This window comes from Pongo pygmaeus, chromosome 4 (assembly GCF_028885625.2).
Source record: "Pongo pygmaeus isolate AG05252 chromosome 4, NHGRI_mPonPyg2-v2.0_pri, whole genome shotgun sequence".
In the NCBI taxonomy this organism is placed as follows: Eukaryota; Metazoa; Chordata; class Mammalia; order Primates; family Hominidae; genus Pongo; species Pongo pygmaeus.
In genome coordinates this window covers 112995136-113023030 of record NC_072377.2, presented here as the reverse complement: position 1 = coordinate 113023030, position 27895 = coordinate 112995136, and the positions used below count along the sequence as shown (strand labels likewise).

The 27895-nt window shown below is 34.4% G+C and overlaps 1 protein-coding gene across 13 annotated transcripts in view; it reads right to left on the bottom strand.

The window, feature by feature from the left end:
* The window catches only part of FER (FER tyrosine kinase), a 461370-nt gene that overhangs the window by 336414 nt on the left and 97061 nt on the right, over window positions 1-27895 (bottom strand). For all 13 annotated transcript variants that reach the window (XR_008502853.2, XM_054489923.2, XM_063665113.1 and 10 more), the window contains 3 exons: window positions 5660-5843; window positions 2107-2244; window positions 1391-1510 (listed from right to left, as the gene is read on the bottom strand). Coding sequence is in view for 12 of the 13 variants with exons in the window: in XM_054489923.2 (XP_054345898.1) it covers window positions 1391-1510; window positions 2107-2244; window positions 5660-5843 (442 nt within the window). In the remaining variant the exon portion in view is untranslated. The remainder of the gene's footprint in view (window positions 1-1390; window positions 1511-2106; window positions 2245-5659; window positions 5844-27895) is intronic.

The window sequence follows — 27895 nt, the reverse complement described above, 5'->3', positions numbered from 1 at the left end:
AACTCTGTAATGCAGTGTACTCTCATGCCTCCACTGCTCTCATCAGTAGTCAGTATACCATCATTATTAAGCCTTCATCTTGTACACATGATTTGTGGACAAATATTTGTTAGTTTCTTCAATCCTATCTAGCCAGCTTTAAAGATTCCAAAACGTGGCTGGGCACAGTGGCTCATGCCTGTAATCCCAGCACTCTGGCAGGCCAAGGTGGGTGAATCACTTGAAGTCAGGAATTTGAGATCAGCCTGGCCAGCAGGGCAAAACCCCATCTCTACAAAAAAAAAACACAAAAATTAGCCAGGCATGGTGGCACATGCCAGTAATCCAGCTACTCGGGAGGCTGAGGCATGAGAATCATTTGAACTACGAGGCAAAGGTTGCAGTGAGCCGAGATCACACCACTGCACTCCAGCCTGGGCAACAAAGTGAGACCTCATCTCAAAATTAAAATGAAATAAAATTAAAAAAACAAAAAAAAAAGATCCCAAACCTCTTTCCAAGAGCCAGTCTGCATTTCATACCTTAGCTAATTACCCGTACCACCACCATGTTACTGAACGATAGAAAGAAGATTGTTTAATTATATTAGGTGGGGACGTTTGGCTGAGTCATTTGAGGTAAAATTCCAACAGGTGGTATGATATAACATGTCTAACATTGAGGAGCAATGAGTGCATAATCATTTATAGCTGTGGTTCTGGCATAAAGAAAAATACATGCAATGTTTGTTAATAAATATATGTCCTTGTGTTGCTCCCACACAAAATCAAGAGATAGGTTGAATATTTAGAAGTAGAGCACCTTATGTTTTCTAAATTCAAAAATGTACTACTAATTGCTTTTAATGTTTGAAAAGAACTAAGAACACATTGAGATTTCTCAAAATTCCTTTAATATTTCACACAACAAAAGCAACAAAGTAAAGGAGGAACTGATTTAACAGCCTATAACAGAAGACATCCCTGCTTCAAGAGAAAATAATTCAATTAAAAGTCAATTTTTTGTACTAAGTGCTCTGACATCAATAACTCTCTTATCTCTAACAGTAAACAACCTAATTTCCAAAATGGTTCTTCCAATAAATTGTGGGGATGAAATGAGATTTTAAAATATATATAAATTTTGAAAAGCATAAAGCATTATTCCAATGTCAAATACTAGCAACAACTGGGCAAATGAATGTAACATCACACAGAACTTTGATATTCGGAATTACCAAAAGTAGTGACGAAAATGAGTAAAATTAACATATTTCTCAAAACATGTCACTCTGACCCCAAAAATTTACTTTTCATTACTTGTAAAAATAATTGATATTTTAAATCTGAGTACAACTATAAAGCAATAACACTACTAGTATTTAAACCGTTGATATTTTGTGAATACTTACATTACTTGCAAACTTTCTGCTGTTAAGTTATTCCACATGATCTCATTTGCCTGAAGATTTTCATTTTCTTCCAGTAAGGAAGTATCAAACTCTATTTCTTGTTCTTTAGCAGCTGTTGTTCTAGTAAAGCATGCCAAATAATTTTGATCATTGTAAATACAGTATCATAATATATCTTCATATACACTAAAGACAGAATATTTGTTTTTATCCAAAATTATGTTAACAAAGTAAACACAAATAGTATAAATCAAACTAAATCCTGGGTTTCAAAATTGTGTAACTTGAGACTTAGATTCCTTATCTGTAGAATTCAGGTATTAACCTGCTTTATTCCTGTCACAATTGTATTAAGTATAAAATAAGATGCCATGGAAAAGTATTTGGTGCATCATAAAGTGTAATATACATATAAAGTCATGGTATTATTATATAAGCATTAAAAAGAAAATATAATTTCATGGATTAAATATGGATTTAAGCATGGATTAAATATGGATTAACAACTAACAAATTTTTACATATCAAAAACTCTACATTATATAGTTATCATCATTGACAAAGAACTTTTAAAATTAAAAGCAGATAAATTAATATGAAATATTCTATGTCTTAATAAGATCTTAAGTATTTCTTATTTTTATCTGTGGTTAACTATTATATGAATGAAAAATAATACTGTCATAAATCCTTAAAGAGGAATAAACATGTCATACCTGTGAACATCTATGAAATTATTGTATTCTGTACTAGGATCTATCTGTTCAACCGACATTTGAATCTCTTTATGGACATTCACTATTTCCTCTGTGACAAGACTGGTTATCTGGCTGTATTCATCAAATATACCTTTGCTGAAAACAAAAATAAAATTTTGCAGCATTTTAAAGTTTTATCAAGAGAGATACCATCTCAAAAAGGATTCAGAACAATAAGCATAAGAAATGTAATATCAAAATGTACAGATGGTTGTTTCCTGTACCACCTTATTTCATACCTGGAGAGTAAAGAAGAGGGATTATATAAATGTACAGATAACCAACTTATGTTTGTTATAATACAATAATTACAAATGATCTAGAATATGGCATTACCTTTTCAAACATGTATTTGATATGTCCAAAATGCAGGGCCAGAGTTGACAACTTTCTATGTCTAAATATTCTCATATAAATTTTGGGTTGTATAACATGGAACTCTGATCAACTCCTGACTCTTTAATGTTCCTTTCCAGTGTCTGTTACTTCCTCACATGCTCTACCTGTCTGGTTCTTCCCTGTTCCTCTGGGCCTCTGCTCTTTTTTGTATACTTAGTTGAACTGGTTCTATACCTTGAATGACATCTAAATTTCTTCTCTTGACCTCCAGTCAGCAGCAAAAATGTCATCAAAATTATTAGCCTGGTCTAATAAATGCAAAAGGGAAAAAACTGTTCTGTCACAGAGACCAGCTTCCTACTTAAAAATGCTATACTGTAAAAATATGCCATAGGTCACTGTCAACAGCAAGTGTAGACAGACAAGGTTATCCTGCATATGCTGAAATAAATACAAAGCATGGTTTTTCTTTTCCACAATCATTACTTATAAAAAACTAATCCATACAAAAGCTCCCTTATTGTGAAGTATTCTCTCATTACTTTATTTTAAATAGGAAAATATCATTTGGGTAAAAAAACTGAGATTTAAATTGTTTCAGGCAATGCTAGTTTCAAATAATTAGAGAAATCACCTGACAGACACAATTTAAAGAAAAGGGGAGGCAGAAAAATTTAATACAGATTTAGTCAGTATCTCTGGGATTATAATCTCATAAGTAAAAGTACTGAATGTTGTTAATGTAAATGAGCCTATCTAAATAACTCTTTTAAAGCAATACAGTAAATAGGTGTAATGTGGAGATCATTAACATTCACCTTTAACACAAATGAGGAGGAAAAATGAAAAACATCTCCTAATATTATATGAATGGGTATCTGTTCCATGAGATTCAAATGTGGTGATGCAATCATGCTTGGATTTTTAAAATTCTAAATCTAAAATAATGTATTACACAAAGTACGGATAACATACCATGAGAAACCATTATATGTCTCAAAAAAATATTCCAGTGATGATGAAGATACTATTATTGAAAATCATGTGAACAGTTTAAAGATGTCTATTAATAAATGAAAGTAGGAAAGGAAATATTTCTAAATCAATAGTACTTTAGAGATAAGTAAATTCATGAATCAAATATTTAAGTAGACATTTCACTGTTTTATCAACACTAAAAAGTTTACATATTCAAATTAACTAAAAACACTTTATCTTCTTATGTGAATATGGAGGATCACCTAAAATTTAGTCTTACCTACACACAAGTATATACTATCAAATTATCTTTATTTTCACATAAAGAGAAGTAAAAGTCAGTCAAGCAGAGTATGGAAGGCAGCAAAGACAAATTTGCTCTTCTAATTTCAGGGGCTGTGGAAGTCAATAGCCCAAGAAATATTATCCCTAATCTGAAATATTTGTATGTAAACAGAATAATGTAACACAATGATAGCTAGTGGTACTAAATCTGTCATGGCACCAGGGAGCCCTTCAAAGAAAACGATGTCATTCTCTGCCTCTGTCTTCACAATGCCTTCTCTGTGTCTCTCTGTGTCCTTCCTCCCGTCTTCTTATAAGGACTCCAGTCATTGGATTTAGGGCCTACTCTAAATCCAGAATGATTTCATCTTGAGATCCTTGATGAATTACATCTTCAAAGACCCTATTTCCAAATAAGGTCACATTCTGAGATTCTGGGTACACAAGAATTTTGAGGGTACATTCTTCAAATCACTACATTCCTCTCACAGAGAGTGCAGGGTTAGTCAGAAGACTCAAGCTTCAAGTTCCAGATCTGCCACCTCTTAGCTTTGTGAATCTGGGTCCATTCCCACTTGTCTGTCATAGATATACCTTGGATATAACCTGTACTTCCTAACTCTACAGGATACTGTAAGGAACAAGTAAGCAAATGCACATGAAAGTGCTTTGCAAACTGCAATGTAGCGTATAAATGAAATGTTTTGTTTTAGAAATTATCATTTTACCTTTAACAGTTACTTTGGCATTTATTAACCCATTTATGACTAGTGTTCCATTATTGGAACACTAAGCTTATGGGAGTTATTTATATTCTACTGCTCAAGGTTATCACCAAGGTCTGATTTTTCACACACAAAAAATGTTCACACAAAAAAATTTGCAACCTCTGGCATAAATGGGTTAATTTATGTAATATTCAGGCTTCCTCTTGCATCATAACCTGAAAAATTCACATAATAATTGTTCATATCAATTTACCACTACATTTCAAAATATGCAAAACCTAAGAGCTTATGTGCTAATTTATGTAATTACAGATAAATTAACTACAATGCAAGAACCTGCATTAAACTGCCCCAAGTTCCTTTTCTCATACTTCACTACTTATTTGTGAACTTTAACTCCACCTGAGAGATAACCAACCATTTACTTCTTTTCTAATGCTCTTCCATTACTACACCATTCTTCAACCCTACTCATAGTTCACAGCAACTCTAACATTGAAGAATTCCCTGACACAATTTTCAGTGAAAGAAAATTGAATTTAGTCATTTGGAAAGCACTAAAACAACTAAGCAAGGAGATAGGGTCTACCAAAGCATGACTTATTTTTTCTGTCATTTTGTATCAGTGTGTATGATAAACATATGTCCATTTGACTCACTAATTAAAGTATATTGTTAGATCAAGAAGGCAAGAATTGTGCCCTGCTCATCTCTATATCCCTAAGCATCAGATAATGTGCTTTGCATACGTAAAACTTCAATAAACATTTGTTAATTTTAATCTTATACAGAAAAAAGAACAAGAAGCTGACAAATAAACCTTCAAAAAATCTCTTCCTTGAGCCTTTTCAGTTGTTCAAGATTTAAAACCTAACTCTCTGGAGGCAGATATTCACTTCCTAACACTTTTCAACTTACAATTTTTTCATTTAAATTTCCAGCTAAGGAAACAAAACAAAAACATACAAAAGGAGGACCATTTTGGAAGCTAGCTACAAGGTTTAGGGGATAAGCACAAACTGAAGGGACATGAAAAGTGAAAATCAAGAAGAATCAAGGTATGAAATACCCACTGGACTGGGTCAATAATAAAACTTATGAAGCAACACCTAAAGTAGAGAGAAAATATGTTGAAATCATTTTGTGAAGGGATTTTATGATAAAAAGAAAATGTATCTTACAGTGCTTTTATCATTTCTTCTTGCATCTTTTGTAAGGAGTCCAGAAGCAGGGGAAGTGTGATATCATAATACTGATTCTGATGGAGCTGTGCCCCTTTCAATGCCAATACATACTGATTATGTAACATATGAAGTTTCATTGTGGCTTTGTCGTATCGTTCCTTGGCCTTTTCAGTTTCCTTCCCTGAAAAAAAAAAAAAAACTGAAGAAAGTTAGTAAACAGATAAGAAAAAAATTTTATCTTCACTACATACAAACTGAATTACTACTGTTTTACGTTATTTCACACTTTTTTAAATAACAAAATTTTATTGAACACATACTACGTGCTTAGCTTTATGCAAGGTACTGTTAGACTTGCCAATCCTTAACACAAAGGTTGCCAAGAAGGAGGCATGTAGGATACTAAATGGTGAATAAAGGTCAAAGTAAAACATAAAAAAGTACAGATACATGATCCTTTTCGTATTCAAGAAGCTTACACCAAATTGAAACAACAGTGCACATAAAACTGTAAAACCAAGAAACCAAGAAAGTTTGTAAGTAATGTTAAATTTTGAGGTCTATGTTTGAGATACCAACAAAGACAAGGGTAGTCAGAGGAGGCTTTGTGGAGAAGACAAACCTTAAAATATGGGACATATCTGGAGAAGTATAAAAAAGATAAGAACAGATAGTTCCTTCCTCTCACCTTCCTTTTTTCCCTTCACTCCTTCCTTCCTTCCTTTCATTCAATGAATATTATTAGCTGAACACTACTAGGAACTGTGCTAAACATTGGGAATTCAGTATTTGGCAAAACAGAGTCCTTGACATAGAGCCTTCTGAAATGGAATATTGAGTGAATACATGGAAAGAACAAAGTTACATAGAGATAAGCTTGTCTACAGACAGCAAGTTTTGAGAAAGTTGAAGAAATAGGTCTGCTTAGGTAGCGCAGTTCTAGGTGCTGAATGACTTGAAAATCAAGCAGAGAAATTTAGACTTCATGTGGAAGAAGTCTGAGAGATACTGATAATGTTACGAATTAAAACATTTTATGGTTCCTTTACTAGTCATTTAGAAAACATTTACAGATTGCCAATACAAGCAAATGAAGATATAAAGAAATGAAAATTTTAAACAGATCTTAAACTTTTGATGCAAATTACACAAATATTTCTTGTCACTGTAGACTCAGAAAATAAACTGTTCAAGATATTTACTAATTTCTGCCCCTTCCAAAGAAGTCCTCCAAATAAATCCTCTCCCCAGAAACAGATCTTTTTTTTTTAATGTAAATCAATTTTATTTGCATTCTTTTGTAACTTGTCTTTCATTGCATTGAGATTCATTGGTGTCAAGGCATCAGTTTCTAGCTGATTCTTTTTTTTTTTTTATACTTTAAGTTTTAGGGTACATGTGCACAACGTGCAGGTTAGTTACATATGTATACATGTGCCATGTTGGTGTGCTGCACCCATTAACTCGTCATTTAACATTAGGTATATCTCCTAATGCTATCCCTCCCCCATCCCCCCACCCCACAACAGTCCTTGGTGTGTAATGTTTCCCTTCCTGTGTCCATGTGTTCTCATGTTCAATTCCCACCTATGAGTGAGAACATGCGGTGTTTGGTTTTTTGTCCTTGCGATAGTTTGCTGAGAATGATGGTTTCCAGCTTCATCCATGTCCCTACAAATGACATGAACTCATCATTTTTTATGGCTGCATAGTATTCCATGGTGTATATGTGCCACATTTTCTTAATCCAGTCTATCATTGATGGACATTTGGGTTGGTTCCAAGTCTTTGCTATTGTGAAAAGTGCAGCAATAAACATACGTGTGCATGTGTCTTTATAGCAGGATGATTTATAATCCTTTGGGTATATACCCAGTAATGGGATGGCTGGGTCAAATGGTATTTCTAGTTCCGGATCCCTGAGGAATCACCACACTGACTTCCACAATGGTTGAACTTGTTTACAGTCCCACCAACGGTGCAAAAGTGTTCCTATTTCTCCACATCCTCTCCAGCACCTGTTGTTTCCTGACTTCTTAATGATCGCCATTCTAACTGGTGTGAGATGGTATCTCATTGTGGTTTTGATTTGCATTTCTCTGATGGCCAGTGATGATGATGAGCATTTTTTCATGTGTCTTTTGGCTGCATCAATGTCTTCTTTTGAGAAGTGTCTGTTCATATCCTTTGCCCACTTTTTGATGGGGTTGTTTGTTTTCTTGTAAGTTTGTTTGAGTTCATTGTAGATTCTGGATATTAGCCCTTTGTCAGATGAGTAGGTTGCAAAAATCTTCTCCCATTCTGTAGGTTACCTGTTCACCCTGATGGTAGTTTCTTTTGCTGTACAGAAGCTCTTGAGTTTAATTAGATTCCATTTGTCAATTTTGGCTTTTGTTGCCATTGTTTTTGGTGTTTTAGACATGAGGTCCTTGCCCATGCCTATGTCCTGAGTGGTATTGCCTGGTTTTCTTCTAGGGTTTTCATGGTTTTAGGTCTAACATTTAAGTCTTTACTCCATCCTGAATCAATTTTTGTATAAGGTATAACTCACCACTCCTATTCAACATAGTGTTGGAAGTTCTAGCCAGGGCAATCAGGCAGGAGAAGGAAATAGAAGGTATTCAATTAGGAAAAGAGGAAGTCAAATTGTCCCTGTTTGCAGATGACATGATTGTATATCTAGAAAACCCCATCATCTCAGCCCAAAATCTCCTTAAGCTGATAGGCAACTTCAGCAAAGTCTCAGCATACAAAATCAATGTGCAAAAATCACAAGCATTCTTATACACCAATAACAGACAAACAGAGAGCCAAGTCATGAGTGAACTCCCATTCACAATTGCTTCAAAGAGAATAAAATACTTAGGAATCCAACTTACAAGGGATGTGAAGGACCTCTTCAAGGAGAACTACAAACCACTGCTCAAGGAAATAAAAGAGGATACAAACAAATGGAAGAACATTCCATGTTCACGGGTAGGAAGAATCAATATCATGAAAATTGCCATACTGCCCAAGGTAATTTATAGATTCAATGCCATCCCCATCAAGCTACCAATGACTTTCTTCACAGAATTGGAAAAAACTACTTTAAAGTTCATATGGAACCAAAAAAGAGCCCACATTGCCAAGTCAACCCTAAGCCAAAAGAACAAAGCTGGAGGCATCACGCTACCTGACTTCAAACTATACTACAAGGCTACTGTAACCAAAATAGCATGGTACTGGTACCAAAACAGAGACATAGAGCAATGGAACAGAACAGAGCCCTCAGAAATAATGCCGCGTATCTACAACCATCTGATCTTTGACAAACCTGACAAAAACAAGCAATAGGGAAAGGATTCCCTATTTAATAAATGGTGCTGGGAAAACTGGCTAGCCATATGTAGAAAGCTGAAACAGAAACAGATCTTAAGTTGAGAATTTTTGACAGCAGGCTCCCTTCTGTTGCCATTCTGCTTAGGCTCAGCAACCATCTGAGTATTCCTCATTTAAGAATCTCAGTACCCCAGAGCAAAGAGCAGAGAAAAGGTGAGGGTTTTTGCAAAGAGGGACAATTTCAGACCTCAGACCATTCCTAGGAAGAACAACAGAATGAGAAATAGAATTCCCTTGCTTTCTCATCATCCCTCCAATTCTGATGCTCAGGAACTACATCCACATCGTATAAACAGAAACAAACCTTCTGGCAGACTTGTATGTCTCTACTATCAATAAATTCTAGAGTTCACAAACACTAGAATCACCACTGACTTCTAGGGAGCAACACATAATTTTTTTAAAGAGTTTAATTCTGTACCCATTGTCCATTCACTGACTCTTGCACATGAGGATATTAATAGCTGTCCAAGTTTTTAACAAAATGTTACCCAGATAATCTATTTCACTTTATAACATAAAGAACTTCTTAATAAGAAAATAATCTTTTCACCTGAGTATCTCTAACCCCTGTCACTGCTGACCAGAAACATGTTCTAAAACTAGAGTGGCAGGAGGGAAGCAAGTACATTAATTCAGTTCTCACCTGAAGAAAATCAGAAAGAAAGAAAAAAACTTGAATCACTAAAGTAATAGTTTTCAAACTTTTTGACTACCACCCACAAGATAATATATTTTATGTCATGAACAAGTAAATAATCATATATGTGTTTATATAAATTTAATATAAAATGATTATTCTAACTATGAGGTATGCCCAGTGATTTTTTCAAAAATTCTAATCTATTTGAATTTTTTTAATGTTTATCAGAAATCAGTAAACTTTTTGCCTCAGTTAAAATAAATCCCTAGAGAAGATTTATCTCACTCTGCATGACACTTGGCACAATTTTTTAAGTTAGCAATTAATAAAATAACTTCGGTAATATTAACCATGAATGATTTTTAATGTTCTAAGGAACATATCCTCCCACATGATCAGTTACTATAATAATTTTTCATAGAATAATATACTATCATTTTTATCCATGAATATTACTACTTAGCATTCTTCTTACAGAATATATTTCATTAAAAGTCCCCAAAAGTCAATGCAATTGCCTGGGTGCAGCAGCTCACGTGTAATCCCAACACTTTCAGAGGCCGAGGCGGGCGGATTACTTGAGGTCAGGAGTTCGAGGCCAGCCTGGCCAACACAGTGAAACCCCATCTCTACTAAAACACAAAACAATTAGCAAGGTGTGGTGGTGCATGTCTGTGGTCCCAGCCAATCAGGAGGCTGAGGCAGGAGAATCACTTTAACCCAGGAGGCGGAGGTTGCAGTGAACCAAGATCAAGCCTCTTCACTCCAGCCTGGGCAACAGAGCTAGACTCTGTCAAACAAAAAAAAAAGGTCAGTGCAACTGACGTATCTATGGCCAGCCCACAGCCTTCCATCTAAAAATGATCACCCCTTTTTGTCCCCACCCACACAAGTTAGGAGGAGGCTCCTACACCGAGCTGACATCCAAGATCTAAGGTACATACCTGACAATATAGGAACCAATATTTTGGCTAGAAGCTAAGTCATATTAATTCCTGAATAAGAGTAAAAGTTCACTAATTCCTGCTACAGAAGCTGCCTTTTTTGAGGCCCATTTCAAGGTTTTTGGTTTTTGGTCTGGTTTTTTTTTTTTTACTCACCATTTTTAAGCTAGTTTAATTTTCTGTTTACTACTTGAAATTGAACAAATTAATTCTGACAACAGTTCAAAAGGTCAGGTACAATTAACAGAGAAGTTAATTCCAAGTAATAAAGACACTTTCCACAGTCCACATGTTCATAATAAGAAAACAAAACAGGCAGTTACCATGCAAGTGTATTTGAGTATTGTGTTCTAAGATGTTACTTTTTACTGTTAGTTCAAAAGGTATAATCAATTCACTGAATTCCACATTTTGCCTCTTATTTAAAAATTTTATTTTGGCATATTAACTATTATTCCTAATTAATTCCCTAAATTTTTTAATCTAACTTCAGAAGACAATCTCTCTACACATTTTCACTGAGACATTTAAACCATTTAAACCACCCATCTGTCCTCTCATTTGCACAGATATTTAAACTGCACACTACCCATCTGTCTTTCTAGCTGGTGTAAAATGATTTACTAAACATACAACACTCAACTCAGTAAGATTTTATGCTCCAAGATAACATTAGAAAAGTTAAGAATTTCCCAGATACCTTTTTCTTTATTAAATATAGTATATGACAAACAACCTGAAGCCATTAGAGCCAAAATTTAATCACCAACAGCTTACCAATGGTCATTAATAACAATTACAAAAATATTTAATGCCTTTGGAAACATCCAATGAAGAATCTATTGTGTTAAAATAATAATAATAAGTTCTCAAAACCACTTTCAGGTTTAAAACCAGATTTCAGGTTACGTTTTGACAGATTTTGGGGAGGAGTACTCCACAGCTCACATACACTTCTACATTTGGTTATAAGGCATACTTATGCATGCACATTATCAATCAATCTGTTATCTCCTTCCCTTGCAGGTATAAACAAAGAGTTTTAAAAACATGCTTACTTACCATGATTTGGAAAGGGATTCTATGCTACTTTTTACTGATTTGTTTTAAAATAAACGTTTAGGGTGCTATACAGGATATATAAGTCAATCTTAGAAATGTTAATACCATATAAAAACCAATGTTACAAATAAAAATTTTAAAATTCCTTTTACTTAACAAAATTATTGCAAAAAATAACCTAATACAATTCTATTTACTTCGAAATATCTCAGATCACTAATATACTTTCTTAACTTTTAAATAAATGCATATGATCTTAAAATTAATGTGAAATACATAGAATGAAAAAATTCTTATTTTTCATTCAACAGACACAGAATCCTATCTTTGTTTTGTGTGCTTTTTATCTTTTTTCTTTAAATGATGACAGGCATTGGAGCAGGGCATGAGTGTTCTACATGTCAATCAACAAGGAGGAAAACATCCAACTTTTCCTCCTCCACATAATAAAATTCACAAAGAGATTAAATTATAATTTGTTTGCCACAACTTGTTGACAAATCTACTTAATGTTTTGTAATAACAGAATGTATAAACAACATGTCATGCCATAAACAATATTATGAAGCTAGCAAAACTCAATTATGTAAGTTTGACATTTACAAGAGAAAGGCTAGACTACTCATTAAGCTAGTCTAAAAAGTCACTTTTTTTATTATAAACTTCTGAAGTGTTTGCCATTTGCGAATTATGGTAGAAAGCTGCTGATAATAAATAAGAAGTGATTATCTTCTAAAAAATAAGGTGCCTACAAGTAGACTCTGCTTTGATTTGGATAACTAAACATTCTACCACCTTACAATTTTCCTTTCTTTCAGAACATTCCTTGTTAATATGGTTTGGCTCTGTGTCCCCACCCAAATCTCATCTGGAATTATAATCCCTATAATTCCCATGTATCAAGGGAAGGACCAGGTGGAAGGTGATTAAATCATGAAGGGGTATTTTTACTCCCATGCTGTTCTTGTGATAGTGAGTTCTCAGAAGATCTGGTGGTTTTATAAGGCAGTTTTCCCTACTCTTGCTCAGTCTCTCTCACCTGCCACCATGAAGTCATGCCTCTTCCCCTTCCACCATGATTTTAAGTTTCCTGAGGCCTCCCCAGCAATGTAGAACTGTGAGCCAATTAAGCCTCTTTTCTTTATAAATTACCAAGTAATTATGTCTTTATAGCAGTGTGAAACAGACTAATACGCTCCTCAATTTCACAATTTTACTTATTACTGTACACCCGCTATCCTAGGCACACTGAGTATGAAGAAAATGAACAGGAATTCATCTTAACTTATAGTTACTTGGGTCAAATGTATACCCATGTTTTTTTCACATGGAAGTTAAATTCAAGTGTGATATGTAGAAACAATGAAGGAGCTACCTTTTTTACTCAGTGTGGTTCTGACAAGAACAATGTTAAAAAGTCAGTTCTAGTCTCAGCTTTTCCTTTGATTAGATGTGCAGCCCCAAGCAAAACATTTAATCTAAATTTTAGTTTCTAATTTTTAAACATAGGAATTAAATTTTCTGCCCTTTCTAATTCACTGGGTTGTAATGTAGATTAAATGGCAGAAAACTGACAAAATGCAGTTAATAGCAAAGGCTAAATAAAGCACAGAATTTGGAAAGACAAAAAGAAAACATTTGTGTTTATATGCTCCTATAAAGCATTAAAAAAAAATAGGTATGGCCAGGCACGGTGGCTTACACCTGTAATCCCAGCACTTTGGGGTACCAAGGTGGAAGGATCATGAGGTCAGGAGTTTGAGACCAGCCTGGCCAACATGGTGAAAAAAAAATACAAAAATTAGCTGGGCATGGTGGTGCGCACCTGTAGTCCCAGCTACTCGGGAGGCTGAGGCAGGACAATCACTGGAACCCGGGAGGTGGAGGTTGCAGTGAGCCAAGATCGCACGACTGCACTCCAGCCTGGGTGACAGAGAGAGACTCCATCTCAAAATAATAACAATAATAATAATAATAATAGGTATATACATATCTTGCTACTTTTAATAAATTTCCTGGCATAAGAAAATTTGATTTATCAAGAAACATTTATTAAACATTTTATGGTTTTGAACTGTTCAGAGAACTGAAATAGTGACACTTCATTTAAAAATTCAATATAAAACACCTTTAAACAGCAAGTTCTCAAACTCTGTGTAATATAATTTCCTTGCATATAGTGATTGCTACATTCAATTGACCCACAGTCTTCTAACAACCTGTAAAGTGAATGATGTACCATGTCCAAATCTACATTCCATAATTTCACAATACTGTGAATGAGGGAGTTCTGGGTAGCTGGGATGTGGCAGCAGCATAATTCTGAATCTCCCAAATATTACCCAAAAATACAATAAAGAACAAAATGAAAAACGTTAACTCATACCCTCAGCAAAACAGGCAGAGAAAGTCCAAATTTTAAACTGGCTATGAGTAGAAAAGTAAACACCAAATCTCTATAAATGATCTCTCCCCCTCCCATAGCAAGCCTTTACGAAGACCAAAGGCTGTTGGGTGGGTTGGCTGGAGGTGGGTGTTGGGGGGTGAGGCAGGGGTGGGGGTGAAGAGAAGAAACCGCAGCATGCTTAAGACTGATCTAAAAACAACCATCAGAAAAAGAAGGTCTGCTCTACTTGTGAAAACACTGAAAAACTGTAGTGGTAGATCACAGCAGTGACAGCAATGTAAGAGTTAAAGAAAGAGGAAGTGAGATACTATTTCTCATCTACCAAATTGAGAAACACTGTCGGTGAGGATGTGGAGAAAAAACATTCATACATTTCTAGTAGAAATGCAAATTGGTATAATCCTTATAGAAGGAAATCTGGCAATATCTAACAAAATCACATGTAAGTATACCTTTTAACCCAGCAATCACACTTCTTGGAATTTATATCACACTTCTGGGAATTCATTCCTCCAATCACACACACAAACACACACACATACAAAACACATACATAAGGTTATTTATAGTAGCAGTACATATAATTAGAAAAATCAGAAATAAGCTATATGTCCATATGTAGAAAAGGGCTTAAATAATCTTAAAATAAAGTGGCATGCAGCTGTTGAAAAGAACGAAAAAACTAGCAAGAGACTGTGAGGACAGAAAAAAAAAAAAAGAATGAAAAAACTGTCTACCAACTCGAATATTGTCATTTTCAAGATGCATTATCAATGGAGAAGCAAAGGAAAAAGAATATTATATAATCTCAGTTTTGTGTAAGAAAGAAAGGGAAATAAAAACGATTGAGTTCCCTATATGGTTTTGAACAGTATTAACTTCTGGAATCACTAAAGTTTCACATAGAAATAAATAAACAAAATTAACAAGGATAAGAGGGAGGGGGGAAATTAAAATGAGATACAACAGAAACAAATGAACCAAACTGTATTTCCAGTGAATAACACTAACCACACTAAAAGGAGTAGGGAAATTACTTTGTAAAAAACTAAGTAACTTTGGAAAACAGTATTTGACTACAATAGAAGGCTAAAGACAAAAAAAGCTTTAAACAAATACCAAACTGTAGTCTTTAAGTTTCATTTTTCAGAGGCATGAGTTAGCAATACTGAAATTACTTTCTGTGTATTCTAGCATTTGAGCAAGTAAGTAAAATATTGTGAATAACAGAAGCTAGGTTTCTCACTGCCAGAGAAAGCAGTTGCAAATATATAAATAGGAAGAGGAGGAATAAACTGTATGGTATTGGACTAGAATTTGAAGCATCAATGTGAACCCCTCAGTGTATCCCTAGACAGACCAACAGATAACAGAAAAAAGCACAGGTGTACATGAGTGTGTACGTGTTGCTTATTTCCTGTCTCTGTCAATTAACAGGACCTAGAATAAGATACTCCAATAGCAATGAGCACACCAATGGCCAGATACTGTTTTCCAAATACAATTCTCCACTAAAAGGAACTAGGGTTTCATAGAGAAATGGAACCTGAAGTAGGAAAAGTATAAGATGAGCCAGAAAATACGTACTCAATGAACGATAGGAATGTGTCAAAAGGACAGAGGAGCCAGTTTGAAGTGGCTCCCACTGGCCAAATCTAAGCATGATAGTATATCATTATGATAGTATAAAATTATAATCCATGAATAAAAATCAGAATCTGTGACTTCATTCTAATACATTAAATTAATACATAAATTTAAAAAATAAATGGGAGGGAAAAGCCCTTCCTTATATTAAAAACAAATTAATAAATGTAAAAGGAATAATTGAATTAGAAAATTACCATTTCACAATTGCCATAATAATAAATGATTTAGGCAAGAACCATTGATAGCCATAAAAACTAGTGGGTGAAAATCTGAAGAGTAACACCATATTTACATAGCATCAACGTTTTCCCTACAATACTTATTAACAAAAAGAAAAATGAAAATGTAACTTTAGTGTGGAGAAATCAAGCATATACCACCTTACTCCAATGATCAAATTAATATCCAATAATGGGATGAACTGACATCATGGACCTGATATAAAGCACCGACAACAGAATATCATTTCTATGGTATTCCTATGAAAAATAAATAACAAATATTATGCAGAAAAGCAAATCAAGGAATACTCCACAAAATAACTGTTCTATACTGCTCAAAAATGTCAATGTTTTGTGAACCATAAAGACTATTAAAGTTCCAGTGTAAAGGCAACTAAAAAGATATGACAACTGAATAAATACACATTTACGTTTTTATATTTACACATACACACACATGCATACGTATGTATGCACCACATACAGAGACAGAAAAGCATAAAGCAAATGTGGTAAAATGTGAACATTTGGGAAACATGAGTGAACGGTATATGGGAATTCTTTGTACTATTCCTTCAACATTTCTCTAGGACTGAAATGCTGTTAAAACATAGTTAAAAGAAAGCTGTGAAAATTGGATCAAAATTTTAAAGTATCAGAATATTCATTATATCTAAAGAACTGGTATTATTTAGCCTACAGATAAGAAACCTCAACAATTTGTTCTTTAAATATCAAAACACTGATTTCCTAGTTCAGAAAAGAAAATTTAGTTTTAATTTGTATGTCTCCTAGCAGGCATGTTTCCACTACATGTAATATTAATACACAATGAAGCCACACTGAAAAAAAAAGATTTAACTCTACTTTAGAAGACTAGTCAAGTGTGTGGAAGAACAACATTTACAGAAAATTTAGGGCATTCATCCTTTAAATGTTTATCTACAATCCATGGTGTCCTAGGTTATGTGAGGGATGCACAGTTATAGTCTCTTCCTAAAAGATACTGGATAAGAAAATTAAAATGAAGGCTCACCAAACAGTCATCATGTTAGGATATGACTGTTTCAGAAGCGTAGAGATCATCATTAATTCAGCATAAACAAACACACACTAACCTCCAACTCCTAATATGTACTATGATACAAAAGGTATCTAATAAGTTGATGAACACACTTAACAAACTGGCTTAAAAGCTACATGTTATGCATGAAATATCTCTAGAAAAAGCAGATAATATCTGTTGCCTCTGGAGGAAAAATGTGAATAATGAGTGGGGAAAAAAAACCTTTTCATTGTATACTTAATGGTTTGTACCTTATAATTTTGAAATGTGAACCATATTAGTGTGAAGAGGGAGTCTGTGAACTCCATTTTTAAAAATTACTCTGAAGAGAACTTCCATAAGCTTTCACCAGCATATCTAACCTTTTTATCTGAATCTATATCTCTCCATCTCTCCTAAGCTATTACTATGAATAAACTGTCCTTGTTCAAAGTGAAGACTAATCTATTTATTAGGGTACTAGATGTATCCTCTCTCACCTACTCAGGGACATTTCTCCAGCAATTCTTCCTTCATTCCTGTTGCCTCAACTGTTTTTCCTTCCCTAGAAGTGCACTTTCATCAGCAAACAAGCTGTAATAGCTCACAATCTTGAAAAAAAAAAAAAAAAATCCTCCCTTTACTACACTTCTTCCAGTTAATTCCGTATTTCATTCCTCCCCTTTACCGCAAAACTGATACTAGTTATCTCCAGTTTCTTTTTTCTCTTTCTTTCTTAAACCCAGTCCATTTAGGGTTTTCCCTGTACTACTCCACTGAAACTTCTCTTGTCAAAATCACCAATAACCTACACTTCGCTAACTCCAAATCTTAGTCTTCACCTTATGTTTTAGCAGTATTCAACCTAGTTGATCACTCGCTCTTCCTTGAAACTTATCTTCCCACATTTGTCTTCCAGAATAGTACATTCACTTAGTTTTCCTTTTATATTGGTCTTTTGTATTCTTCTTCTTCTTTTTTTTTTTTTTTTTGCTGGAGTGCAGTGGCGCGATCTCGGCTCACTGCAAGCTCCGCCTCCTGGGTTCACGCCATTCTCCTGCCTCAGCCTCCCGAGTAGCTGGACTACAGGCGCCCGCCACCACGCCTGGTTAATTTTTTGTATTTTTTAGCAGAGACAGGGTTTCACCGTGGTCTCGATCTCCTGACCTTGTCATCTGCCCGCCTCGGCCTCCCAAAGTGCTGGGATTACAGGCGTAAGCCACCGCGCCCGGCCGGTCTTTTGTATTCTTTTTAACTCTTTATTTCCCTCACTTCTTAATGTTGGGCTCAGTCTTTATTAACACTCTTCTCTTTTTTATCTTCATTTATACTACTGGTAATGTCATAAAATCTCATGGCTTTAAATGACAATTAACATTTCATATTTATAGTTCTACTCCAGACCTCTCCCTGGAACTGCTGAACTAGAGATTTAATTCAACAGTTCCACCTGAGTATCTAATAAGACTCTAAAAACCAGTCTTCCCACATTTTTCCCATTTCAGTTAATAACAATGCCATTCTTCCAGTTGCTCAGGCCAAAAATCTTGGAATCAGTCTTTTCTTCTTTCTCTCACAAACTACATCCAATTCAATGGCAAATCCTCTAGGCCTGTTTTTTGTTTTTGTTTTTTTTTTTTTTTTGAGACAGGGTCTTGCTGCTCTGTCAGCCCAGCTGGAGTTCAGTGGGGGCAATCTTGGCTCACTGCAACCTCTGCCTCCTGGGTCAGGCAATTCTGGTGCCTCAGCCTCCCTAGTAGCTGGGACTATAGGCGTTGTGCCACCAGGCCTGGTTAATTTTTTGTATTTTTAGTAGAGACAGGGTTTCACCATGATGGCCAGTGGCCAGGTTGGTCTTGAACTCCTGGCCTCAAGTGATCCATCTGCCTCGGCCTCCCAAAATGCTGGGATTACAGGCATGAGCCACCACGTCCAGCCAGCTCTACTTTCAATATATAGTAGATTTTCATTATTTGTGAAAGCTGTATTCTTGAATTTACCTACTGGATAAAATTTCTTTAAAACCCCCAAAACAATACATGCATTGCATTCCAGGTCAATTATAGGCATGCCATGTGCAGAGCAGCAAAAAATTTGAGTAAAGGCACAGGTTCTTAGCTGAGGTTGAACAAAGTTAGGCTCCGCTTTTTGTTTCAGCTTTCACGACTGTAAACAATTTGCAGTCTAAGTGGTGCATTTTTCACATTTTTGTGAATTTTGTTGGTGATTTCACTGTTTGAAATGGCCCTAGTGCTGAAGTCTAATGTTCCTACGCTCAAAATGGCTGTGATGACCCTTGAAGAGAAGATACCTGTATTAGATAAGTTTCATTTAGCCATGAGTTATAGCACCATTGGTTGTGAGTTCAATGTTAAATTAGGTGTCTTTAAATGAAAACATACATAAAACAAAATTATATATTGATCAGTTGCTGAAAATGTTGTGTCACTGCTTGCAGGAAACAAACCTTTTTGTCCTCTAGGTGAAACAAGTCAGCACTAACTAATTTAATGTACACAGTGACTTTATCAAACTACCATAAATAACAAGAATTAATTGTTTATACAGAATTTGAGCACTTCTCAGCACTTCTTTTGCTACCAACCAGGTCCAAACCAGCATGACCCCTTGCCTAAACTACTGCAACAGCCTGGAAGTAACTGTCTCCTTACTTCTGCCCTTCCTCTCTCATTTCAGACTATTCTCAAAAAGGTTACAACAATTATCCTGTTAAAATGTAAGTTCATTCACGTCACTCCTCTGCTCAAAACACTCCAATGGCTTCCCATCTTACTTGAGTAAAAGGCAGTGTTTTAAAAGAACTACCAAGATCCTACATAATCTATGCATCACCTGTCAACCACCATCACTCTTCCTCTCTGACCTCATCTCATACCTCCACAGCTCTCTCTTATCCATCAACTCAGTTACAGTCAAAAAGGTATCTGTACTGATCTTCAAATATGCCAGAAATGATAAAATCTCAATGACTTTGTTTGGCTATTCCCTCTACCTAGAGTACTCTTTGATACAGATGATCACATGGTTCACTCCCTGACTTCCTTCATTCTTTATTTAAATGTTTCTTTCTCCACGAGGAATACATGATCATCTTCTCAATACCCAATCTCCCTACCTTGTTTCATTTTTCTCCATGGTATTTATTACCATTTTACATGCTATGTTTCACTTATTTATTTTATGAATCAGCTATCTTCTGCTCTAAAATGTAAGCCTCAAGGAGGCTGGGATTTTTGTATGTATTGTTATATACAATATCCCAAATTAAGACAGCAGTGACTAATATATAGCAAGAACTCAACAAATAGTTCTTAAATGCATAAGTTGATATAGTTCTTATTTGAAAAAAAGAAATTTAAACAAATCAATTTTTAAAAAGTTATTGAAAGATTATAATTTTACCTTGTGCTGTTTAGATCACACTGTTTATATTATCAGTACTACCCTCTGATATTTATACAATCTTTTTAGTAATTAAGTCCAAAACTAATATTGCTAAGAAGCTTACCTATAAAATATAGAAGAAAATCAGCAAAAAGATAGAACTTCTCTTAATTTTTTCATGTGTAGAACTTAGCTTTGTTTACTTAACAAAACTAAGCAAAATATGGACAAATTTAGGAAGTAATACAAAGATATAAATGAATCATATAGCATATTTCATCCCATATATTTCAGCATTTAATGAGATTATTATAGCTGTCATTCCAATTTCTGCACAGCTTTAACCCAATGCAAATTAGATTAAAACTAAGAGTGCCGTTACTTTTAATTACCTTGTAAAATTCCTATCATATTAAGGAAATTTCACTTCATACTTTATGCAGCAAAAAGCATTCATTCCATAAGTTAGCTGCTGATATATATTAATCACTAAATCCAAAAATAAGTGGAAACCTCTCATTTTCAGGTAACTTCAGTAGATCTCATGACCAACAACTGTAGCTTGAACTCTACTTTGGCAACTACCATGTCCAATATGAATTTTTCCATATGTTAAACTGAGAGAGAAATTTGAATTCCAGAATATAAAGACCTCCATGTATCACCCAAACATGATTTTGATATTTAAATATCGCCAAAATATACAGATATTGAATAAGAAGGCTAGTTGCCATTCTTGGTGACCTCAAATTGAGGAAATCAACTAAAAGAGCTTTTAAAAAGTCGTATCCATTTTTTAAAATGTGGACTTATTTATACATAAATTTAACCAACTGTCTCAAGGCTGGACTCATTTCAAACTGGTTTTCATAATTAAAGTACTCTACAGAGACAACTCAATAGATCTAATCAATTTTAATTGGCTATAAAATATCGCAAACTATTCATAATGCATGAAGAGGCAATTTAAGAAAATCTACTTCCCAATTACAGAAAAATTTACTTTTGAATGAGACTTGCAGCTACTCCCCACAGTTCTAGCAGTAGGTAATCCTCTTACTCTGTCTGCTTAGGATGAATGACGGCTTATAAATTATCAGAGGGTTTACCAATCCCTTAGCATTCTTTTATTTATCATAGAGAAAGGATAATTAGGAAGATAGTTTGTTTCCCCACTTGTATGATAAAAGAGGGTAAAGAGAACTCCTTTCAAGTGCCTCTAGACTGACTGACATGGGCATGTGTAATGTGGAGTAGCTATCCTGTTTTCTTTCTTTCGCCTGAACATGATGTATGATAAAGCAGAAGCATTCAGACTCCTACTCATGTAAGAGAAAGCCTTATAAATACTATGATAGGTATTTTGAGGCTTGGTAAACATAAAACCCTAGCATAATTCTAGACATACAGAATCAATTAAGTAGGCTATATCTGAATACATAATTAGAAGGTAGTTATTTTTAACATCTTTTCTGATACTTCAAAATATCTTTAAGTAAACTATAAAATTTCAAAGCAAAATCACATTTGAAATTATTAAATTCAATACAATACAATTCAATATGGTTTTGATTACATATTATAAGATTGGCATGCATTATATTTACTCTTAATTTTATTTTATTTTATTTTTTACTTTGAACAAAGTACTACATGGCATCTGCATAAGAACCTGCATGTATATATATAGGTGAAGATGACTGATACGGTTTGGCTGTGTCCCCACCCAAATCTCATGTTGAATTTCCACATGTTGTGGGAGGGACCCAGTGGGAGGTAACTGAATCATGGCGGCAGGTCTTTCCCATGGTGTTCTCATGATAGTGAATAAATCTCACGTGAATAAGTCTCATGAGACTCATGGCTTTATAAGGCAGAGTTTCCCTGCCCAATCTCTCTCTTTGCCTGCTGCCATCCATGTAAGACATGACTTGCTCCTCCTTGCCTTCTGCCATAATTGTGAGGCCTCCCCAGTCATATGGAAATGTAAGTCCATTAAACCTCTTTCTTTTGTAAATTGCCCAGTCTTTATCAGCAGCATGAAAACAGATTAATACAATGATGTATATTATCTACAAACATGAACAAGTTGAGGAAATGGTGAGCCCAAAATATATGGGAATAAATAAACTCATATAACTCTCAGAAGAAATTAGGAAGGATGATAAACTCCACTAAGACTCTAAAACTTAGGTTAATGTGTTTTGGTCTTTCATTATCATTAATAGAGTTTAATTTAATTCATGTTCTTCATAGGAAGAAGCAAAACCAACAAAGGCCATGGACACTGAAATCAGACAGATTTGGTTTCAACTATTTCTTTATTCTCCCAATCATGTACTTAAAAACTGTCTATGAGAAATTTCCAGAGAAACTATCTAACATTGTAAGTGACCATTATTAATTTTTGTGAATAATGTAAAATAACAGTGTAGCAAAATCAATTATGATCTGCCCTAAATAAACAAAATTACTGTAACAAATAGAATATACAGATATTCTTTGCAGCATTTCTTCAGAAATCCCTTGACAAGAAAAAAAAATAAAAAGTAAATCTTAAAAGTTTAATGTTTTCTAATAGAAAAACAAATAGTATTCCAACTTAAAAAAAGAGATAAAACATTTTCCATCAAGTTTTATATAAAAATTTTTCTCACTTCACATGAGATCAAAAGACAAATCAAACACAAAGACAAATTACTTAAAGGTGTACAGTGATAAACCGAAACTTACAGAATCCCTTGAAAAATCAAGTACTACAAAAGGATTATCTAAGTATAGTATACAAAAACTTCAATTATTTAACTTATGCAGAAGAAAAATCAGAAACACCTTAACTGGAATCCTCAGATTAATTTATGAAACAAAACAAACACATGGAAAAGTATATTATAGATATCATATAGAAAAACAGTAGAGGATCATTATAAATTTCAAGAGGAAAAACAAGCTCAAAAAAGGCACTAATAATATGATTTTTTTTTTTTTTTTTTTTTGAGACGGAGTCTTGCTCTGTCACCAGGCTAGAGTACAGTGGCACGATCTAGGCTCACTGCAACCTCCGCCTCCCAGGTTCAAGCAATTCTCCTTCCTCAGCCTCCCAAGTAGCTAGGACTACAGGCGCGCACCACCATGCCCAACTAATTTTTTTTGTATTTTTTAGTAGAGACGGGGTTTCACCATGTTGGCCAGGCTGGTCTTGATCTCTTGACCTCGTGATCCACCCGCCTCGGCCTCCCAAAGTGCTGGGATTACAGGCGTGAGCCACTGCACCTGGCCCTAATAAAATGATTTTTAAACTTCCATCATTTCACAAACAAAATGTTATTATTCTTCTCTCTATCATGAATCAAGGCAATGTTCTACATTTTCTCCTTGGACTAGAAGTCTTATAGCTTTATTAAAATTGTTAATGAGACCCAGTCTAACGAGTTTAAAATTCACAATGTATGGCGTCTCATCAAAAGTTATCAGGCATTCAAAGAGCAAAAATATCTAACCAAAATGAGGGAACAAATCAACCAACTGAAAGTGACTGACACAGATGTTAGAACTGGGTAACAAGGATTTCAAAACAGTTATTACAGTGGTATTCAGTATGTTCAAAAAGTTAAGTAGATATATAAAAGGTTTAAGAAAAGACCCAAATCATACTTGAGGAGGCAAAACCTATACTGCCTGAGATAACAACAACAACAACAAAACAAAACAACAACAACAACAACGACAAAAAAAAAAAAAAAAACCACCACCACCAGATGGGATTAAAGGCAATTAGGCATTGCAGAAGAAAAGATTACTAAACTGTTAGATATAGTCATAGAAACTAACCAAAATGAAACAGAAAAAAAAGACAAGGGGAAAAAATTATCAGAGCATTAGGAGTCTGTAAGAGAACTACAAGCAGCCTAATATATGTGTAACTGGAGTCTCTGAAAGAAAGCAAAAAGAGAAGGGGAGACAGAAAATATATGTGAAGAAATAATGGCTGAAAGTTTTCCAAATTTGATGAAAACTAAAAACTCAAATACAAGAAGCTCAAAAAACACAAACATAAATTAAAACTTTAATAAAAACTTACAACAAAGTAAATCATGATCAAATTGCTTAAAACCAATGATAAAAGGAAAATCTTAAAAGCTACCAAAGGAAAATGAAATGTTCAGAGCAACCAAGATAAGGATTAGAGCAGATTTCTCCATGACAAGGCACTGGAGAAACATATTTAAAAACATAAAGGGGTAAAAATCTGTTTAAAAAAAAAATTCTATACCCCAAAAAAATACATTTTAAAACTGAAAGTGAAATAAATATTTTTTCAGACATACATAAAGAATTCATTACTTGCAGACCAACATTACACGAAATGTTAAAAGTAAGCCATTCAGGCAAAAGTAAAATGATACCAAAAAGAAATAGAGGCATAGATAAATAAATAAAGAATGCTGGAAAAGATAAGTACTTGGATAAATATATGAAATATTTTATTATTGAAGATAATTTACTATTTAAACAAAACAAAAACAATGTAGTGTGTAGTTTGTAACATAAGCAAAAGTAAAATATATAAAATATATCACAATAATAGCACAAAGACAGGAAAGGGAGAAACAGAACTATCCTACTGTAAGATTCCCATACTATATACATGGTATATATACAAAGTGGCATAATACCAGTTAAAGGTATATTATAGTAAATTACATACAAAATAAAATAAAACATTAGAGCTAACAAATCAGCAGAAGAGATAAGAATCTTCAGAAAAATGTTCAATTAATCCAGAGAAAGGTAGAATAAAGGCAAAGTGAAATACAGAATACGTGGAACAAAAAGAAAATAAACTGCAAAATGAGAGATTAAACCTAACGTTATAAAAAGTTACATTTAAATATTGGTCTAAATGCCACTAATTAAAAGGTAGGGATTATCAAGAAACAAGAGATAACTATATGCTGTTTACAAGAGATGCATTTCAGAAATAAAGACTGAAACTGGTTAAAGTATGAAAAAAGAATATAGATAGGTCAGACGTGGTGGCTCACACCTGTACTCTCAACACTTTGGGAGGCCCAGGGAGGCAGATAACTCGAGCTCAGGGGTTTGAGACTAGCCTAGGGAACACGGCGAAATCCCATCTCTATAAAAAGTTAGCTGGGCATGGCAGCACATGCTTGTATTCCCAGCTACACAGTTGGCTGAGACAGGAGGATTATTTGAGCCCAGGAGTTCGAGGCTGCAGCGAGCTATGATCCCACCACCACTGCACTCCAACCTGAGCAACAGAGTGAGACCCTGTTGTAAAAAAATAAAATATAAAGTAAAAAAGGAAAAAGAAAAAATATATAAACACTAATCAAAACAAAGCTAGAATGGCTACATTAATATCAAACAGAATGAATAACAGAGCAAACAATACTATTACCAGGCATAATAAAGGTCATTTCATAATAATAAAGTAGTCAGGTCATCAAAAGAATATAATACTCATAAATGCTTACATACCAATAATAGTTTCAAAACACATAAAGTAAAAACTGATAGACCTACAAGAAGAAATAGACAAATCCACAATTATAGTTGGAGATTTCAATATCCTTCCGTCAATAACTGATACAACAGGTAGCCAAAAAGTTGGTAAGAACATAATAAATTTGAATAATACTATTAAACATCTGGACCAAGTTGACAATGTAGATCACTCCAAAGAACAATAGCATAATACACATTCTTATCAAGTGCACATAAAGCATTTACCAAAACTGACATTTACTGGCCATAATAAACTATTACATAAATGTAAAAGAAATAAAGTCATAAAAACATTCTCAGACCACAATGAAATTAAATTTTAAAAAATTAAAAAACTCTAGGAAAATGATAAAACATTAGGAAACTAGACAACATTCTTCTAAATAACCTATGAATCAAAGAAAAACACACCAAAAAAAAAACATAATCAAAAAGAAAATTAGAAAGCATTTTGACAGGAATAAAAATGAAAACATAATATATAAAATTGAGGGCATACTGCAAAAAAAACAGTATTTAAGGAACTTTAGAGTGCCAAATGCTTGCATTTGAAAAGAAGATGGTTCTCAAATCAATGACTTCAGCTTCCACATTAAGAAAAACAGAAAAAGTGCAAACTAAGCCTAAAGCAAGCAGAAGGAAGGAAATGAGAAGGATCAGAGCAGAAACTGTTAAAGTAGAAATCACAAAAACAGTATGATACTGGCTGTGGGTTTGTCATAGATAGCTCTTATTATTTTGAGACACATGCGATCAATACCTAATTTCTTGAGAGTTTTTAGCATGAAGGGTTATTGAATTTTGTCAAAGGCCTTTTCTGCATCTATTGAGATAGTCATGTGGTTTTTGTCTTTGGTTCTGTTTATATGCTGGATTACATTTATTGATTTGCGTATATTGAACCAGCCTTGCATCCCAGGGATGAAGCCCACTTGATCATGGTGGATAAGCTTTTTGATGTGCTGCTGGATTTGGTTTGCCAGTATTTTATTGAGGATTTTTGCATCAATGTTCATCAAGGATATTGGTCTAAAATTCTCTTTTTTGGTTGTGTCTCTGCCCGGCTTTGGTATCAGGATGATGCTGGCCTCATAAAATGAGTTAGGGAGGATTCCCTCTTTTTCTATTGATTGGAATAGTTTCAGAAGGAATGGTACCAGCTCCTCCTTGTACCTCTGGTAGAATTCGGCTGTGAATCCATCTGGTCCTGGACTCTTTTTGGTTGGTAAGCTATTGATTATTGCCACAATTTCAGCTCCTGTTATTGGTCTATTCAGAGATTCAACTTCTTCCTGGTTTGGTCTTGGGAGAGTGTATGTGTCAAGGAATTTACCCATTTCTTCTAGATTTTCTAGTTTATTTGCATAGAGGTGTTTGCAATAATATTCTCTGATGGTAGTTTGTATTTCTGTGGGATAGGTGGTGATATCCCCTTTATCATTTTTTACTGCATCTATTTGATTCTTCTCTCTTTTTTTCCATTTGCTTATACTGAATGGGCAAAAACTGGAAGCATTCCCTTTGAAAACTGGCACAAGACAGGGATGCCCTCTCTCACCACTCCTATTCAACACAGTGTTGGAAGTTCTGGCCAGGCCAATTAGGCAGGAGAAGGAAATAATGGGTATTCAATTAGGAAAAGAGGAAGTCAAATTGTCCCTGTTTGCAGATGACATGATGGTATATCTAGAAAACCCCATTGTCTCAGCCCAAAATCTCCTTAAGCTGATAAGCAACTTCAGCAAAGTCTCAGGATACAAAATCAATGTACAAATATCACAAGCATTCTTATACACCAATAACAGACAAACAGAGAGCCAAATCATGAGTGAACTCCCATTCACAATTGCTTCAAAGAGAATAAAATACCTAGGAATCCAACTTACAAGGGACGTGAAGGACCTCTTCAAGGAGAACTACAAACCACTGCTCAAGGAAATAAA